The sequence below is a fragment of the Eptesicus fuscus genome, chromosome 20, assembly GCF_027574615.1.
Source record: "Eptesicus fuscus isolate TK198812 chromosome 20, DD_ASM_mEF_20220401, whole genome shotgun sequence".
NCBI lineage: Eukaryota > Metazoa > Chordata > Mammalia > Chiroptera > Vespertilionidae > Eptesicus > Eptesicus fuscus.
Genome location: NC_072492.1, coordinates 29,248,682 through 29,267,899, shown reverse-complemented (window position 1 = coordinate 29,267,899; position 19,218 = coordinate 29,248,682). Strand labels below are relative to the sequence as shown.

The 19,218-nt window shown below is 38.7% G+C and overlaps 2 protein-coding genes across 2 annotated transcripts in view; one reads left to right on the top strand and one right to left on the bottom strand.

Moving 5' to 3' along the window:
- The window catches only part of BCAS3 (BCAS3 microtubule associated cell migration factor), a 464,879-nt gene extending 445,661 nt beyond the window's left edge, over positions 1-19,218 (bottom strand). The window contains exons 1-4 of the mRNA XM_028157532.2: positions 19,092-19,218; positions 17,499-17,586; positions 13,951-14,005; positions 7,337-7,412 (exon numbers count right to left, since the gene is read on the bottom strand). Coding sequence (XP_028013333.1) covers positions 7,337-7,412; positions 13,951-14,005; positions 17,499-17,569 — 202 coding nt within the window. The 5' untranslated portion in view covers positions 17,570-17,586; positions 19,092-19,218. The remainder of the gene's footprint in view (positions 1-7,336; positions 7,413-13,950; positions 14,006-17,498; positions 17,587-19,091) is intronic.
- Positions 5,852-6,468, top strand: LOC103293186 (calmodulin-1-like). The gene has a single exon (XM_028157534.2). It carries the CDS (start codon positions 6,066-6,068, stop codon positions 6,360-6,362), a length of 297 nt encoding a protein of 98 aa, XP_028013335.2. The 5' UTR covers positions 5,852-6,065; the 3' UTR covers positions 6,363-6,468.

Here is a 19,218-nt window from a genome sequence, read left to right as displayed (position 1 = left end):
TCCAGTACATGTAACAATTAAAAATCGATATGAAAGATAAGTCATTAGAAAAATAGGCAAGAGACATGAAACAGCACTTCAAAAAGAGGATATTCAAAAGATCAATAAGACACGAAAACTGGCTGGACTTCATTTGCTGTAATCAAGGAAATGCTAATTAAAACCACAATGACAAAACCAAGTGTTGGGAGGATGTGGAGCAAGTGGATTGCTTATTCACTGCGGTGAATTTAATTAGTACAACCACTTTGGAAAACAGTTTGACAACTTACTCAAGTCAAAGATACCATGCCCTTTAACAGAGGTTCCACTCTAGGTATACATGCTCATTAGAAGCATGAGCACACACATATACACTAAGAGACATGCATAAGAATATCCATAGCAAAACTATTTGAAAAGAGCCAAAAGCTACAATCAATGCAAAGGTCCATCAACAGAATGGACAAACACAGTGTTATATTGATACAATGGAATACTTTTGGGCACAGAACAAAGAATGAACTACTACCATACACCATAACATGAATGAACCTCACAGACATAATGAGCAAAATAAGCCAGACACAAAAGAGCTTATATTGAATAATTCTATCTATATGAAATTCAAAATCACCAGGAAATTAGTAATATTCTTTTTGTTACCCTACATGATGGTTACAGAGGTGTTGGATTTGCAAAAATTTCACTGATCTACACTTTAGTTTTGTGTTCTTTACCATGATGTTTGCACAATATAAAGGTTTATAAAAATCATAAATTAAAGCAACAATATCCTTCTCCCTGTATTTGATTTCATCACTCTCCTCTCCTTCTAGAAGCTAAATTCCTTGATTGTTTATAACTGTCATCTATTTTTTATTTCTCATTCACCCAAAAATACATTCCAGGATGGTTTCTGCCCCTAACACTCCTCCAAAGTGACTTTTGCTATAGTCACCAATCACCTCCAAGTTGTTGTTAAAGAGAAAACTATAGGCCCAAAATGGCATCCCTCATGCTAAAAGCCCCTGATACCAAACCTACATTTACTACCTGACCTAACTGCAATTTCAACCTCTCCCAGAAACTTAACAGTCTGGAATTTTATGGTCAAGCACTGGTAAGGTTATCTGTTAAGAGGACCCTCTCCATCCTCAATCTGCATAACAAAAACCACTCAGGCCCTGGCCAGTGTGGCTCAATTGGTTGAACATCGGCCCATATACCAAAGAGTCCCTGGTTCAATTCCAGGTCAGGGCTCGTGCCGTTTCAGGCTCGATACTCAGTGTGGAGCGTGCAGGAGGCAGCTGATCTCTCTCTGTCTCTCTCTGTCTCTCTCTTCCTCTCCCTTCTTCTCTCTCTAGTACAATAAAAATACTTCTTTTAAAAAAAACAACCACCTGTATCTCTTTCCCCCAATGATGTTCAGCCCAAAAATAATCCTTTCTTTTCTTTTCTCCCTTGCCCTCTTTTTCCTAAAAATACCTTCCATTTTGTACAAGCCCTTGGAGCGCCCTTCTGGTTGCCAGAAGGGGTGCTACCCAATTCATGAATCACTTGTAACCCCACCCCAATGAATTTCAGTGAATTTCTTGTAACCCCTTATATCTTTCCCTTTGATTCTGATGTATAAAACTGCTTCCCGGCAATTGTCATCAGTTTGACTCAAATAAGCTCATAAAAATTCCCTACAGGTTTGAACGTTTCCCTTTTCTTCTCACAGTATACCCTGCCCTTGGTGATCCCATTGCTTCAGTTAGTATCTCTTTAGCATGAGTTGGTGGGTATCTCAATAGTACAGCAAATTCCACTCAAAAATCATTATTTTTCTCCCCACATCTGATCTTCCAGGGTTCCCTCTTTCAGTGAAAAAGCAGCATCAGGAACCACCTTCTTCCTTCCTTCGAGCAATAAACCTCCCCCTAAACCCTGTCTTTCTAAACAGCTCTCTTCTTACACCACAACCCCGTCCTAGCTCCGTCTATTCCAAAAGCATAAGGAACTTCCCTTATCCACCACTGCCCAACAGTCACAGTGCTCTCTCTAAAACACAAATAATGACATACCTCCTCACCTCCATTCTCTACATTAGGGACTTCCTGCTGCCCAAATATAAAGATCAAAACATAGCTTATGGTCAATAATGCTGGGGGGTTTTTTGTTTTGTTTTCTTAAAAAAAAAAAGGAATGGAGAGAGAGACAAAAACATCAATGATGAGAGAGAATCATTAATTGGCTGCCTCCTGCACTCCCCACACTGGGGATTGAGCATATGCCCTGACCGTGATTCAAACTGTGACCTCCTGGTTCAACCACTGAGCAACACCAGCCAGGCTTAATGCTGATTTTTTAATAGAAATTCATCGACATAAAGTTAATAGCACATGATTCTATTTCCAGCAAAATTCAGAATTATAAGCTTATTTTCCTAGGGCATAATTAATTCTCTTTATATCTAACACTTAATGGTCATTCCTAATTTTCAGTGTGCTTTGGTATAGATACATCATCTAATCTGACACACATATATAATCCTGTTTTATATGCAGAACCAGAGCCAATTTAATTTTATCACTGACAAGAACAAGTTAGGTATAATTTACTCAAAGCTGAAGGGAAATCTCAGGACTTTTTTTTTAATAATGCTTTTTATTTATTTTTATTTTTTTCTGTTCATCCTCACCCAAGGACATTTTTCCATTGATATTTAGAGAGTGGAAGGGTGGGGGAAAGAGAAAGAGAGAGAAACATCAATGTGAGAGAGACACATAGATTGGTTGCCTGCCCTATGTACCCCAACCAGGGATGGGGATCGAGCCTGCAACTGAGGTACATGCCCTTGAATGGAATCGAACCCAGGACCCTTCAGTTCAAAGGTCGATGCTCTATCCACTGAGACAAACCAGCTAGGGCTCAGGACTCTTGATACACAATCTATTCATCTTTCTACTATAGCTACCACCTTGATCACAGGTTGTTAGGTTTAGAAGGGCTCCAAGGCCACATATAAAAACCCTGAGATCATTATGTGAACAAAATCTCCTTTCTCTTAATTTAGATTATGGTTAGTCACTTGTGCTATTTTTATTTCTCTGGGTGGAGATAAGCACAAATGCCCTCCTTCTAAAGGATGACCACCCTCAAGATAACACATAATCTTATTAACTATCCTATCATTCACTCCTTGTTTTGTTTGTTCCCACCTTCAAGTAATCTTCCGTAATTTCAAATGCATTAAAGAAGCTGCAAAACTCTTTCTCTGGAGCATCTGAGATCTTGCTCCCAGCATATGTTGTCAGTTAGGCTCAAATAAACTATTATACAAATTCTCTACAGGTTTGGATCTTTCTTACATTGACACAAGCTACATGAACAGGTTTCAAAAAACATCTCCTATGAAAACAGTATGGTGGTACCTCAAAAAATTAAAAACAGAATTACCATATAAACCAATAATCCCACTTATGAGTATATACTCAAAAATAATTAAATGCAGGCAGTCAAAGCAATATCTATACACCCATGTTCATAGCAGCATTATTCACAAAGCCTAAAGGGGGACACAACCCAAATGGAACATCAAAGGACAAATAAAGAACAAAATGTGGTGCGCACACACAAAGGAATATTACACAGCCTTAAAAAGAAAGAAAAAACCTACACATGCTACAACATAAATGAATCTGAGGACATTATACTACGTGAAATGAGCCAGTCACATAAAGACAAATACTATATGACACCACTTATGAGGATCTTGAGTAGTCAAATTCAGAGTCACAAATAGAACTGTGGTTGCCAGAGGCTAGTGGGAAGGAGAGAATGTGAAATTGTTGTTTAATGGGTATAAAATTTCAGTTTTACAAGATGAAGAGTTCTAGAGATCAGTTGCATAACAAAGTGAATGTGCAGTAGGTCCTCCATTAATAAATTTCATTCAATATCATTTCATTATAATGTTGATGAGATACTGTAGGCAATTAACTCTTGTTTATATCAATTAGCCTATGTTAAAACTGGTTTCCTTATACTTCATTTCACCATAGTTCCAAGAACCTATCAACAATGTTAACTGAGGACTTACTGTACATAAGACTACTAAACCATACACTTAAAAATGGTTAAAATAATACACTTTATGTGCATTTTACCATAATTAATCTTTTTTATTTCCCTTAAATCAATCACTTGCAACTGAAGAAGGGGCTGTGGAATATAAAAACTGGTACCTAAGTATAGCACTGGACTTCATATTAGAATGCCAAGTCAAGAAAGGCGATGGAGTGCAACGAGCTTCCCCCTCACAGATTAGAGACCTGGCAGTTCTGGTTATACTGTAGCGAACCAGCTGGATAACCTAGTGTGCTTTGGGTCTCAAACCATATGCACACCTTTAGGGAATTTGATAGAAAAATATCAGGATGTGAAACTTCTTTGGCTACTTCTTTTTCAGTATGGTACCTTAAGGAAAACAAGCTTAGGCATGAATCAGACTGTCTGAAAGAGAAACAGAACAGTGATCATGATACAAAAGGCCCTTGTCCTTCTCTCTAATAACCTCCAACAGTAGTCATCTCTACCTAACAACAGCCAAAATTAGAGCATGGATTAGGAATGGAGATACCTAGGAGGATGCAGGACTGGTTCCCCAACCCCCAACCATGATAAACCATATCAACGGGGATGCAGGCTGGAGGGAAGGGGCTACCTGGCAGCACTTTATAATTTTAAGCAAAAGAGCAGAGCTCCCAGGACTGTTGGAAGAAACAGAAGCAATCACTAAAGCAGAGTTCAATTCAAACACGGCATTATAATTAGTAACAAAGAAGGAAAAGGAAGGACTTATGCTAAAAAACAAAGAAATTTGAGCCATAAAAAGAAAATGTAAAATACAGTAAGCTTTCAAAAAGAGATACTGTAGGAAAAGTTTATAAATCATAAATAATCACCCCTACAAATGAACGTTTTGTTCCCATAAAGAGGGCCCAAGAGGTTGTCATTATTTGAATGAACCAGCTGATAGAGAATCCAAAATTCAGAAGAAACCAATTAGCAGAGGCGATACTTAGCCTCTCTCATCCTGGACAGTAGCTTTCTTTTTTTTCATGTTCTTTATTGATTTCAGAAAGGAAGGGAAAGGGAAAGAGAGATAGAAACATCAATGATGACAAAGAACCACTGATCAAGCCCACAACTCGGCCATGTGCCCCTGACCGGAACTGAACCCAGGACCCTTCAGTCCACAGTTCGACACTCTACCCACTGAGCCAAACTGGCCAGGGCCTAGACAGTAGCTTTTAAAGGAAAAATAGGCATTACCATTTTAAAAGTCTAGAGGAGACAAAGACTCAAGAGTATGGTATCAATCAAGGTCCAATTAGGAAATTCAAACAACTCAGCGTATTTGTAACTGGGAATTTAATGCAGACAACTGGTAGCTGAGAAGGAACTGTGAGGCAGCCTACTGGATTAGCATCAGCAGGAAGTCATTGCTACCCCTAGCCTAGGAAGACACAGAGGAGTGCAGGGTGCTGAGGTCACCTGGTAAAAACTGGACTGCCAGTACAACTGCCCAAGGGAACCTAAAACCACAGAGAAAATGCAGCCACTGACAGGGAGGAGAGAATATACTCTTCCCTGTCTCCCATCCTCCCGTTCAATTTCTCACCAGTGCCTCCACAACTCAGCCAGCTAACAGACAAGGTAGCCTGGGAAACATTCGGGGGCAGCCGCCTCTCACCTGGACTTAAAGTTTTAAGGCTAGGCCCTATGTTAGCATTGCTTTCAGACTTGTACATATCATATTAGTTCTAACGAAGTTCCTGTAATGTGGTAATGCTATTTTAAATTAAACACAAAATGAGTCCGAGTGGAGCGAGCGAGCTGAGTGGTTGTGTAGTTGCGTCTCGGAGACCGGTAGCGCTTGCAGCATGGCTGACCAAATGACTCAAGAGCAGATTGCAGAATTCAAAGAAGCTTTTTCACTATTTGACAAGGATGGTGATGGAACTATAACAACAAAGGAATTGGGAACTGTAATGAGGTCTCTTGGGTAGGATCCCACAGAAGCAGAGTTACAGGACATGATAAATGAAGTGGATGCTGATGGTAATGGCACAATCGACTTCCCAGAATTTCTGACAATGATGGCAAGAAAAATGAAAGACACAGACAGTGAAGAAGAAATCCGAGAAGCATTCTGTGTGTTTGATAAGGGTGGCAATGGCTATATTAGTGCAGCAGAGCTTCGCCCTGTGATGACAAACCTTGGAGAGAAGTTAACAGATGAAGAGGTTGATGAAATGATCAGGGAAGCAGATATTGATGGTGATGGTCAAGTAAACTATGAAGGGTTTGTACAAATGATGACAGCAAAGTGAAGATATTGTACAGAATGTGCTAAATTTCTTGTACAAAATTGTTTGTTTGCCTTTTCTTTGTTTGTAACTTATCTGTAAAAGGTTCCCCCTACTGTCAAAAAAAATATGCATGGCCAAAACCGGTTTGGCTCAATGGATAGAGCATCGGCCTGCGGACTGAAGGGTCCCGGGTTCGATTCCGGTCAAGGGCATGTACCTTGGTTTCGGGCACATCCCCAGTAGGGGGTGTGTAGGAGGCAGCTGATCGATGTTTCTCTCTCATCGATGTTTCTAACTCTCTATCCCTCTCCTTTTCTCTGTAAAAAGTCAATAAAATATGTTCCAAAAAAAAAATGCATGTATAGTAATTAGGACTTCATTCCTCCATGTTTTCTTCCCTTATCTTACTGTTAATATCCTGAAACCTTATTTTAGAAAATTGATCAAGTAACATGTTGCATGTGGCTTACTCTGGATATATCTAAGCCCTTCTGCACATCTAAACTTAGATGGAGTTGGTCAAATGAGGGAACATCTGGTTATGCCTTTTTTTGAAGTAGTTTTCTTTAGGAACTGTCAGCATGTTGCTGTTGAAGTTGTAACTCTGCGTGGACTATGGACAGTCAACAATATGTACTTAAAAGTTGCACTATTGCAAAACGGGTGTATTATCCAGGTACTCATACACTACTTTTTTTTGTACTCCTGGTCCTGTACCAGAAACATTTTCTTTATCGTTACTTGCTTTTTAAATTTTGTTTAGCCACTTAAAGAAAATCTGCTTATGGCACAATTTGCCTCAAATCCATTCCAAGTTGTATATTTGTTTTCCAATAAAAAAAAAATTTTTACCCCCCCAAAAATAATTAATTAATTAAACACAAATTTATTTTGAAAATTAAAAAGTTACTAAAAGAGAAAGTAATCTGACTCAAGAATCAGGTCAACCTGAAGCAAACATTGAATGTATAAGCCCCAAAAAGTTAAAACCATACCATTTAAATCTGCATTTTCAAATCTGACCCAGACTATTTTCTCCTTTTCTTCTGTTAGAGGTGTTCCACTGTAAGCCTGCATAGTAAACAGAAATGTTTGAATAAAAATATTTTACAGCTCTAATATTACTGATGTTCAAAACAAAGAGTAACTTAAAGCCAACACTATCCCTCTATAATTTCACCAATCCTACATCTTAGAAACAGCACATTTTGTAATATTTGTACTCCCAAAGAAAGTTATCCAGGAGTCTGAAAACCTTGGTCAAAAGAGGGTTTTTAAGCTACTAAAATACTGCAGAAGCCCTGACCAGTTGGTTGAAGCATTGTTCCATTACACCAAATGGTTGTGGGTTCATTCCCCAGTCAGGACATGTATGGGAGGCAACCAATCAATGTTTCTCTCTCACATTGTTGTTTCTCTCTCTCCCTTCCTCCCTCTCTCTCTAAAAAATCAATAAAAAACATGTCCCTAAGTGAGGATTTAAACAAGTATTTTTGAAAAGAATTGCAGAAACCTAAAATATAATAAACATAGTATATTAGAAAGCATTACTATAATTTAAAGGTGCTCAAAAAACTAAGTCATTTCCTATATTAGCCAACAAATAAGAAATCTTAAAAAAATAAAACTACCTCAGGTATCTATTTAGTTCCCATGTATTTATGATCAGGCAATTTACACTCTACCCAAAATTTTCAAGCGTATTACTTTCTTACAGCATAGGAAATATAGTCAATAATATTGTAATAACTATGTATGTACTAGAATTATCAGGGACATCACTTCTTACATTATATAATTGTCTAACTACTAATATATACACCTGGAACTAATATAAAATAATATTGACCATCATCTGTAATTGAAAAATGAAATTTTTTAAATGTACTCCTTGATATTATAAATAGAATGATAGGATAGTACATACATATTACCTCATTTTCCTAAAGCATACAACAATTAAAAGCTTTATTTGCTTTTCTCTTGTAGGCTTAAAAATACAGCACAAAAACACAAAAATAAATTCACTTGTTTGTAGTCCTACACACAAAAAGGAGTGTTACTTTCTTCATGCCTCCAGTTGGAGGGCAGTGTTAGGGGTGGGAAAAAAGTATTACTTTTTCAGTCTTTGATCTGGCCTCTACACTTAACCTATTAGCTAGTTTCTACAAGCCTGCAAGGGTCACAAAGATAAACATAAACTGCCCTGAAGTCATAGGAAAAGTGTCAAGGGTTCTCATCAGTAGTCAAAGGGAGTCATCTCTCCATTAAGCAAGTGTTTTTATTGTGTGAATTTACAAATATTTAGAATGTCAACAAAAGAGCTGCAACATTTTCAATTATAGTGGTTCTCAGTTCAGAGAATTATTATTTAATATGGTATATCAAAAGCATAACAAAAACTACCACATAATTTGTGCTATATATGACCTGCTTTAAATTTCCATACCAATTTAAAGTGCCTATACTTACCATACAAAGGACATTGAAAATACTATTAAAATACAGTTATTTTAATTGTAAGTTTACTATACACAAAAAAATTCATTTCAATTGTCTTTTAAAAAAAAGTGAGCTGTGAATAGGGCAGTTAATTTCTTTGGAGATGAGAAAAACCCACACTATAATCTACTTTATCTTCAACCATCTCATCCTTATCACCAGTTATCTTCTCATCCTTATCTTCTCCTCTACCTCCTTGGTCTTGCCCTTATCATCCTTGAAAACTATTTTTTAAAAATAATTTTTTAGCCCTGGCCAGTTTGGTTCAGTGGAGAGAGCGTCGGCCTTCGGACTCAAGGGTCCCAGGTTCGATTCCAGCCAAGGGCATGTATACCTTGGTTTCGGGCACATCCCCAGTGGGGGGTGTGCAGGAGGCCGCTGATTGATGTTTCTAACTCTCTATCCTTCTCCCTTCCTCTCAGTAAAAAAATCAGAAATTTAAATAAATAAATAAATAAATAAAAATAATTTTTTATTTTTAAATAATTTTAGATTACTAAACAGTACAGAAAGTTCTCATATACACCTTAGCCAGATTCCTCTAATGTGAACTACCTAATTTAACTAAATTTTACCTTACCATGGTATTTGTCAAAACTCTGAAGCTAATTGATGCATTACTACTAATTAAGCCTCAGATCTCATGGGATTTCACCAGTTTTTCCACTAATGTCCTTTCTCTGCTCCAGCATCCAATCTAAGACACATTACAGTTAGGACTTCTTTTTTCCTATCTTAGGCTCTTCTTCAGTCTGGTAAAGGAGTAACATTTTATCAACATTTCCTTCAGTTTAGCAGAATTATTATAAAGCTGCTTATCACCCGCAGCATTACTCAACATTCTCCCGATTCCTTTGCAACATCTAAAGATGTTGTCCTTTAACTTCTGGGTTGATATGCAGAACAAAACAAGGATGAAAGAAGCCTTTCAGTATATGGGGATTCCAGAACTTCTTTGTTTTCCTCCTCAGGGAGAAATAAGATTTTCATAGAAAGGCTTGTATACTTTTCTTACGTCTTCAGGTTTTCCTCTCTCCTTCTCAGACATGGTATTCTTTTTTTATTCTTTTTTTTAAATATATTTTATTGATTTTTTTACAGAGAGGAAGGGAGAGGGATAGAGAGTTAGAAACATCGATGAGAGAGAAACATCGATCAGCTGCCTCCTATGAACCTCCTTCTGGGGATGTGCCTGCAACCAAGGTACATGCCCTCGACTGGAATCGAACCCGGGACCCTTCAGTCCCCAGGCCGATGCTCTATCCACTGAGCCAAACCGGTCAGGGCCAGACATGGTATTCTTTACAAGCATTCCTGAGAAAATTCTGTGAAACTAACGGAAGCATCTGAGTATTGCTTCTTGTGTGCCTTCCAGCAGGTTTGCACTAAGAAGGTAAATGACATTACGTCACTTTGCCTCTCAACTTGAGATAATCTTTGCCCATGTTTAGATATTTCATTCCCAGTGATGCACGGACGCACCCAGTGCCCATCCAGCTTTCACTTGCTGTCTTAATGGTGGTTAGCGTACTACCAAACTGACTATTAGCCCTTCTTTTTTGTTGTTAATCCTCACCTGAGGATATTTTTCCATTTTTAGAGAAAGTGGAAAGGAGGGGGAGAGACAGAGAGAAACATCCATGTGAGAAAGACACATCAATTGGTTGCCTCCCACACATGACCCAACCCGGGCCTGGGATCAAGCCTGCAATGGAGGTGCATGCCCTTGGCCAGAATCAAACCCAGGACCCTTCAGTCCACAGGCCAATTCTCTATCCACTGAGCCAAACCGGCTAGGGCTTAGCCCTCCTTCTTCAACCAAAATCCAACTGCCCTAAACCTCTAATTTAGAGTCCACAACTGACAGGATTTGTTTATTTCTCCTTTTATTCCTTATCTGGTTTCTAACATAGCTACACCTTCATAAGCACAAAGTTATTGTTGAATATTGAAAGACACAGCTAAGATCACTATAGACATGTTTTTTTCACTGTAGAGAAAATACCACTGTGTGCTGTCAAAAGTATAATGTTTAATAACAGCAAATCATTCTATAGGAAAAACATATATAATTTCATATAATTTACTTTACTACTATTAACACTTGGGCGGACCACAACTTTTTTACCCTGAAAATGTGAAATTTTCAAAAAGACTTAAACGAGAAAATTTGAGCTTTAACTTTTTTTCTTTGTTAAAATTATTTTTAGCCCTAACCAGTTTGGCTCAGTGGGTAGAGCATTGGCCTGTGGACTGAAGGGTCCTGGGTTCGATTCTGGTCAAGGGCATGTACCTTGGTTGCAGGCTCGATCCCCAGTAGGGGTTGTGCAGGAGGCACCTGATCGGTGTTTCTCTCTCACCCATTTTTTTAACTCTCTATCCCTCTCCCTTCCTCTCTGTAAAAATCAATAAAATATTTTTTAATTATGTTTAATAACTTTTCAAAAGTACAATTATTAGATCAAAGGGCACAGCTAAGGGTTTCTATAAGTCATCAATGATATCTCTTGAAGACAATGGGAATTCACTCTATTTGTGATAGCTAAAGAAGCTAATGCCACTTTAACACATTTTCTCCTTTTGGGGGTTAGAGAACCCAAGAATAATTTCCAGGCTCCATGAATTTGATGATTCCCAGAATAGAACAGAAGTTTGAACATAATATCATCAGCAAAAAATATCATTTTCCAAGTGGCTAACCACAAAGTACCAATGGGGGCTTCTGGATTCAATGTGCAATAAAGACTATGATGTACACCTGAGGCCCACATAAAATAATAATAAATGTAAATTATAACTGAAAAATAACGTTTACATTTAAAAACATTGAGACTATGAGTCACCAAATCTAGCCTTCCACCTGTTTCATAAAGTTTTATTTTAATACAGCCCTGCCCTTTGCTTTACATAAAAAGCAGTGATGCCCGGCCAGTGTGGCTCAGTGGTTGAGCATCAACCAATGAACCAGGAGGTCACGGTTCAATTCCCAATCAGGGCACATGCTGGGGGCTATGGGCTTGATACCCAGTGTGGGGTGTGCAGGAGGCAATCAATCAATGATTCTCTCTCATCACTGATGTTGCTCTCTCTCTTTCCCTCTCCCTTCCTCTCTGAAATCAATAAAAATATATATTTTTTAAAAAGCAGTGCTAGTAGTTGCTACAGAGATTATATGACTTGCGAAAGTTTATCCAGCCTTTACAGAAACAGTTCGCCAACTGCTGCACTAGACCATGAAGTTTTAAGGATGGTCATAAAGTACCTCCTCAACTTGACAAGAAAATGTCTGCTGCCTAAATTTTTGCTTTCTTTCCAAAATAGAATGACTTACATAACATAAATTTCTTGAATGAATATTCTAATTCTTAAATCAATGACTATGACTTTACTTCCACAGTTACTACTCTGATCCAAATCTTCAGTCAACTGCATAGATTAACCCCTTTCTAATGTATAATGTTCATAAAAACTAAATTAATCATCTACCTTCCAGCATTTTTACACTATCAGTTTTAGCAGCCTATTTTCAATCTATTACTCACTCTAGTATTCTTGTTTCCCTAGAAAAGTCTCCCTCAAAGCCCCTGACCACAGCCTTTCTTCCCCAGCCAACCAACACAGCTTGCTATGCAGGGTTTCCATTAGCACAAAAGTTGCCTTTGTAAAAATCTGATAGAGAGGCACTCCAGGGCAGGCAAACTACAAAAATTTTGAAATGCCCCTTCCTTGGAACATGCCAGAGCTCAGGGCTTACAAGAAAGGAGCAGTTTGTAGAAGACCTAAGCCTGGTTTTCTCAGAAGAATACAGGAAGCTCTCCAGCCACAGGAACTCTGTTGCCTACCATGCCCAGCTAACTAGTTTCCTTCAACATCAAATACCCAACTCTCCATTCATTTCAATTAATGCTGTTTCCAATGACCTTTGGAACTTAAGCCTTTCACTCTTTCTTGGCTATGTATGCATTCCCTTTGTAATTAAATGTTCAGTCTGTACTACATGTGTAACACTATTTGATATGTTGTTACTACCTCTGGTTGTTTCAAAACACTTGACTTCCCTTATTCATCTAGTTCTTCAAGAAAAAAAAAAGCATGTATTTCTCCTTACATGCCCCACAGACCTGCAGACCTTGTCACTGTGGCCTATTTTCATTAAAGGTGACTAAACATAATAAATACCAACATTCTTTGGTATTTTCTCATATTTGATGAATACTCTAATACAACTGGAATCTGAAGTCTAGAGTTTTCTAGGACCCTCTGGTAAAACCGATCTCCAAATGTCCTTTCTGAACAGGGCAATTACAGATGCTGTAGCAGTCGGGGAATACTGGCACCACAAGGAGAAAGCAGAAACCTTCCCCTTCAGTAGTTCCACTAAACATTGCTTCCCAAAGCTAATGTTTCACACGAATCGCCTGAGATTCTTACTATAGACACGAATTACTAGATGCCACCTCAATGCCACTCAAACGCTCTGGGAGAGGGGCCTGGGAATTACTCTTTTCAGTAAGCGTGCCAAGTGATACTTATGTTAAGTCTGGGCATCAGTGCCCTAGGGATGATCCCAGGAGGGCAGCTCTCATTCTTCATCGCACATGGACATCGAGGGAACGGTAAGGAGCTTCCTTTCTCACAGGCTAAAGTAACAGGGCATACTCTGTGGAGCATAAAAATACTGCTCAATATGAAAGAGACATAGATTTGTGCTCAGTATATAGGATTTAGTTAACATAATACCTAGTTAATGAAATGTAAAGCATGTATTGCTTGTCTCACTTCAGTCAGGCATCATTTAACCAGGACAAGGGGAAGACTGTGGAAATAGAATCCAACTAGAGATCCCAAGTCCCTTCTCTCAACTACCATCTCACCTTGATTCCTCCTAGGAGAGCAAGTTCTGAGGAATAATAATGGTGCCACAGTCAGCACAAAACTCAGGTACATCTAATAACAAGTATAGTTCCTCCCTACCAATATTCAGGATACTAAAACATCAAGTGTTTTTGAAATTGGTGATACTAGTATCAAGTTTAGGAAACAGTACATTTAAGAGGCTCCCTGGACAAAGGTAAAACCTACTGTTTCGGAAACCTCAGACACTTACCTGTGGCACAACATCCTGTAGAAAAGTCACCACACTTTCCATGTAGGACTGCTCCCTGCAAAAAGGAGAATTAGACAAAATTTATCATGACAGCTTAAGACAAATATGGAAAAGTTCTTCCTAAGCCCTTAGAAAGTCACTCAATATTTTTTTTAAAAGCCTAACTCACATTACCTGATAATTCTGCTAAGCTTTCTTTCATTGAATGTTATTAAATGCAAATGAGATCTTAACAATTCTAAACATCTCTTCTGAAAAATCATGCTATCTTAACTTGATATAGAGAACTTCTAACTCATACTTGAAGGAGTGATGACAGAAGACTTGGCTAAAGCAGAACCTTCCTCTTGAGTCAGAGCAGACTGCCCTAATTACCAGTAGACCAAGAAAACCTGTTGCTGATGACTCAGTATATAGTGACCTTCACTTTAAATTGGTTATGAACCTAGTCCCTTATATGCATAGAGAAAAATGAATCTGTATTTTTTTCTACAGGTAACTTTTGCCGTATACAAGACATGGGAAAGTATTAAAACGCTCAAGGACACTAAAATATTTTAAATGGGAAGTCAGGAAGTAGAGAAAAAAAATTCTTCAAAATACCAAATCAAATTCATTCCAGAGAGATGTGAAAAATTACATTTAGGGAAATAATGAGATCCTAAATCCTATTTTAAAATATACCTTACATACCTACAGAACTAATTAAGCCCCAAAACCCCAAAACATTGTGATTAGGCCTATCTCTCCAAACTCATTTTTCTGCCACTCCCTTAATTTGCTTTACTTCAGTCATATGCAATTTCAATTCCTAGATTACACCAAGCTCTTCTTTTAATCAAGACCTTTACACTAGCTTTCTACCTAAAGTCCTTCCCATACTCTCAGCCTTCCCTTTCAGATCTCCACCTAAACTATTCCCTCCTCAGAGAAGCCTTCCCTCATAGACTTAAGTAATACTCCCCATTGTCATTCTATCATAGCACACTGCATTGATCAGAGCCTGTAATGACTTTACTTATTCACTGTTTCCCCCACTAGAATGTAAACTCTATTACAGAAAGGAATCCATCTCTCATATTTACCTTATACCTTCAGAATCTGTAAGCCAGTACTTAGGCATGGAGTTGATGCTCAAGCATTGTTAAAAGAATACTGAATGGAGGTTTTTTTTTAAACCACAAAAATTATGTATTGCATTATAAAAAGCAATAAATGTTGAATATGGTGAGGCAGCAAAGACAAACTGCCTGGATTTGATCCAGGTTCCCCTTCTTGGCTGTTACCAAAGAACAATTTACTTAATTTCTCTCTGCTCTGGTCTCTTCACCTGTAAAATGAAGAGTGAAAGAGTACCTAACTTATAGCTAATAACATGCTTATTGCCACTGTCCATAGTTAACAGACATATAGCCTTGGAAAATGCAGGAGAAAAAAGGAAGTTTTGTGGTAAAATATCATATTACCCATATACTTTTGTCATTCTGAGAAGGCACTCTTTATGTAAGATGCTAAACTTCCCAAGGGAAATAATCCAAAATGTTACAATTCCCTTATGAACATTTTAAAAAGCAGAACTAGGAGGTCACAGTTCAATTCCCGGTCAGGGCATATGCACTGGTGGCAGCATGCAGAAGGCAGCCAATTGATGATTCTCATCATATATGTTTCTATCTCTCTCTCCCTCTCCCTTCCTGAAATCAATAAAAATATTTTTTTTTAAAAAAAGCAGAAAAGTTTCAACTCCTTAGCCAGGTATTGAAAGGTCTTAATTGTCCACCTCAACCTATTTCATATAGTAAGTCAACTTTTCTGCTTCTTTCATGAAAATAGCTTACCTTACCCACATCTTCTCAATCAATTCCCTTTGCCTAAAATGTACCCTTGATTCTAACTATTCAGCCTTCGAAGTACACTATAAATGTTAGCTTCCTAACAAAAACTTTTCAAATCTAAAATACTAAAATATTCACACAAAAATACTCTAAATTCTCATGCTACTTTGCTAGCATCTTTTTTATTGATTATAGTGATTGCAAACATACATATCTTTTCCTTTTTTAAATATGTTTTTAATTATTTCAGAGAGAGGAAGGTAGAGGGAAAGAGATAGAAACATCAATGATGAGAGAGAATCATGGATCTGCTGCCTCCTGTGTGCCCACTACTGGGGACTGAGCCTGCAACCCCGTCATGCCCCCTGTTGGGAAATCAAACCAGGATCACCGCTGGCTCAAGCATACATATCTTAAAACTACATTAGATTATATGCTCCTAGAAAGTATACATAATAGCCCTGGCTGGGTGGCTCAGTTGGCTGGAGCATCATACTGTACACCAAAAAGGTTTGGGGTTCTTTAATGAACAAGAATAGATCCAGAGACAAATGGTAAGAGGGGGCGTTTAGACAGCAACCAAAGGACTTGTATGCATGCATATTAGCATAACCAATGGACACAGACACTGGGGTGGTGAAGGCTTGCCTGGGGTGGGAATGGCTGGGGGGGGGTGTCAATTGGGGCAAAAGGAGACATATGTAAAACTTTAGACAATAAAATAAATAAATTTTTTTTTTAAAGGTTTGGGGTTCAATTCCCAGCCAGGGCACATACATAGGTTGAGGGTTCCAATCCTGGTCAGGGCAAATATGGGAGGCAACTGATTGATGGTTCTCTCTCTCTTTATCTGTATCTCTCTTCCTCTCTCTCTCTCTCTCTCTCCTCTCTCCTTTCCTCTTTCTAAAAAATCAATAAAAATAAGGATTTTTTTTTTAAAGTAAGTATCCATATGCTTTGTCAAAGGCTTAAAATACAGAAATGCAGCCCCAGCTAGTTTGGATTAGTGGATAAAGCATAGGCTCCCAGACTGAAGGGTCTCGAGTCAAGGGAATGTACCTCTGTTTCAGGCTAGGTCCCTGGCCCTGGTTGGGGCAATGTGTGAGAGGCAACTAATTAATGTGTCTCTCTCACATCGATGTTTCTTTCTCTGTCTCTTCCCCTCCCTTCTACTCTCTCTAAAAATCAATGGGAAAATATACTCAGGTGAGGATTAACAACAAAAATAAAAACATATATAGACATGTACTCTTTATGACATTGACTTTGAAACTTTCTGACTGAGATCTTAATGTAAAGAAATACATTTTACATCACAATCTAGTAAAATAGATATAACTCTGTGTGTGCCATAAAACAATACTCTCAACCCTATTTTCTATTAATTCTATTTCTTTTTTGAATAATAGTCCTGATCCAATAAATTGTTTAATAACCCACTAATTGTTAAACCTAGAGTATGACAAAACATTACTCTTTAAGATTTAGCATAGTGCTTTTCATGTACTGTGTAAATAAATGTGCTGAATTCATCAACTTGACCCTCCAATTATTCCCTTTTTTTGACCTTGGCAATGATATTTAGCATCCTACAGAGCCAAAATTAAATAGATTCTACAAAGTAATCACTGTTCAAAAAGGAAACCTGAGTGTTAAATCACTATTCTGAATAATCTTTCTTCAGCTATCAGGCTTATTCTGAAATTTGCTTACGTGGCAGCCTGAGGGCGAACCACAACTCCACCAGTACAACGACTGGGTCTTCTCGGGGAATCTGTAGCCATAGCTTCATTCACAAAACCTGTTTCCAGAACAAAAAATAGAAAAAATCATTATTGTTGGGAGTAGGGAGAAAGGTTTATGGTTAATTACCGAGATTTTTTTTTTTTTATTTGAAGCAAACCTCAGAACCATAAAACTAGCTAAGACTCTTGCTGGACCCTTTGATCTACTGTTAAGATAAACTAGAAAAGGAAGAGAACCAGATCAAGGATGGGAAGTCTGGTGCAGGATCACTTTATAAAAACCAATGTGCTACCTATGTAAGCCAAAATTTAAAAATGTACTGCAATTTTATGTTGAGATAGTTAAAATACACAGGGTACAATATTTCAAGTCCAAATGGAACAGTAGGGTAATACCATCCAACTAAGACTGTTGTAATCTCTAAGAAAGCATATTGTAACTGTGGTAATGGATCTTAACTAGACTTACTGTGGCGATTGTTTCCAATATATACAAATACCAAATCATTATGCTGTACACTTAAAACTAATATAATATTATATGTCAATTATATCTTTAAAAAAAAGTCTGCATGGCCCGACCAATGGTTGAGCGCCAAACCAGGAGGTCACAGTTCGATTTCCGATCTGGGCACATGTCCGGGTTGCGAGCTCCAGCCCCAGTAGGGGGCGTGCAGGAGGCAACCGGTAGATGGTTCTCTTTCATCATTAATATTGCTATCTGTCTTCCTCTCCCTTGCTCTCTGAAATCGATATATATAAATAAAGATAAAAAAAAAAGACTGCATGGTCATAATTAGCACGATTTTTAAAAACAGTTGTATTAACCCCCTGCTATTGGAACCTAATCACCAGTCTAAATAAGTTTAAAAAAACTTAAGACATTAGAAGCCCCTTATCCTTTCCCCTCACATCACTGATTCCTCATCCCTAATAAGCATCTGAATCATTGGGGAGGTTTTAAGAGCATGGAGTGTATTTGGTTAAGGTTTAAAGGAGAACTGACAGCAATATTAAATATCTCTTACAGGGCTCAGGAGAGCCCACAGCCTGGAACTAATTTTGAAAAGCCCCTAAAACCCTCACTTCTAAGTAGGGAGCATTCTACCACCTTATTCGACAACTTTGAAACTGATGAGTCCCATATGCTACAACCAAAACACCCTTTGCCCCAACCAGCCCAGGTACCCCTTCCTCAATGGGTATCTTCACCTCCAGCCCCTCAGCCCTCTCATTTCCACACCACCCTTCATTTCCAAACACAGCCGCCCAAGAACTGTCCTATGAGGGCCCTGTCTCCTGAAGACGACCATGGCCAGGTCCTCAGGCCCCACTCTCCTGAAAGACACTCGCACAGGGCTGCCCACTTAACCTCCAACGCCGTGCCGCAGCTGCCCCCCGGCCGCCCTCTGGCCCCTTGCCCTCCCTTCCTCCCCTCCCCCTCCAATCTCCACAGCTTCCCCTCGCCGAATTCCTGCCAGTCAAGCCCTCTCCACTCACGCGGCTGGCCCCTCGTCCTCGCCAAGCCTCCCCAAAGACACAGCCCCGCCAACCCTCTCACCGGCCGCCCGCCGGTAAACGCTGTTCTCCAGCTCAAGCCTCACTGTTTGGAGTCCCCTCGTGATTGACGGCCCCCACTTCCTACCACGCCTCAGCGGAACTGCCTTCCTAGCCAATCCCAGAAGCAA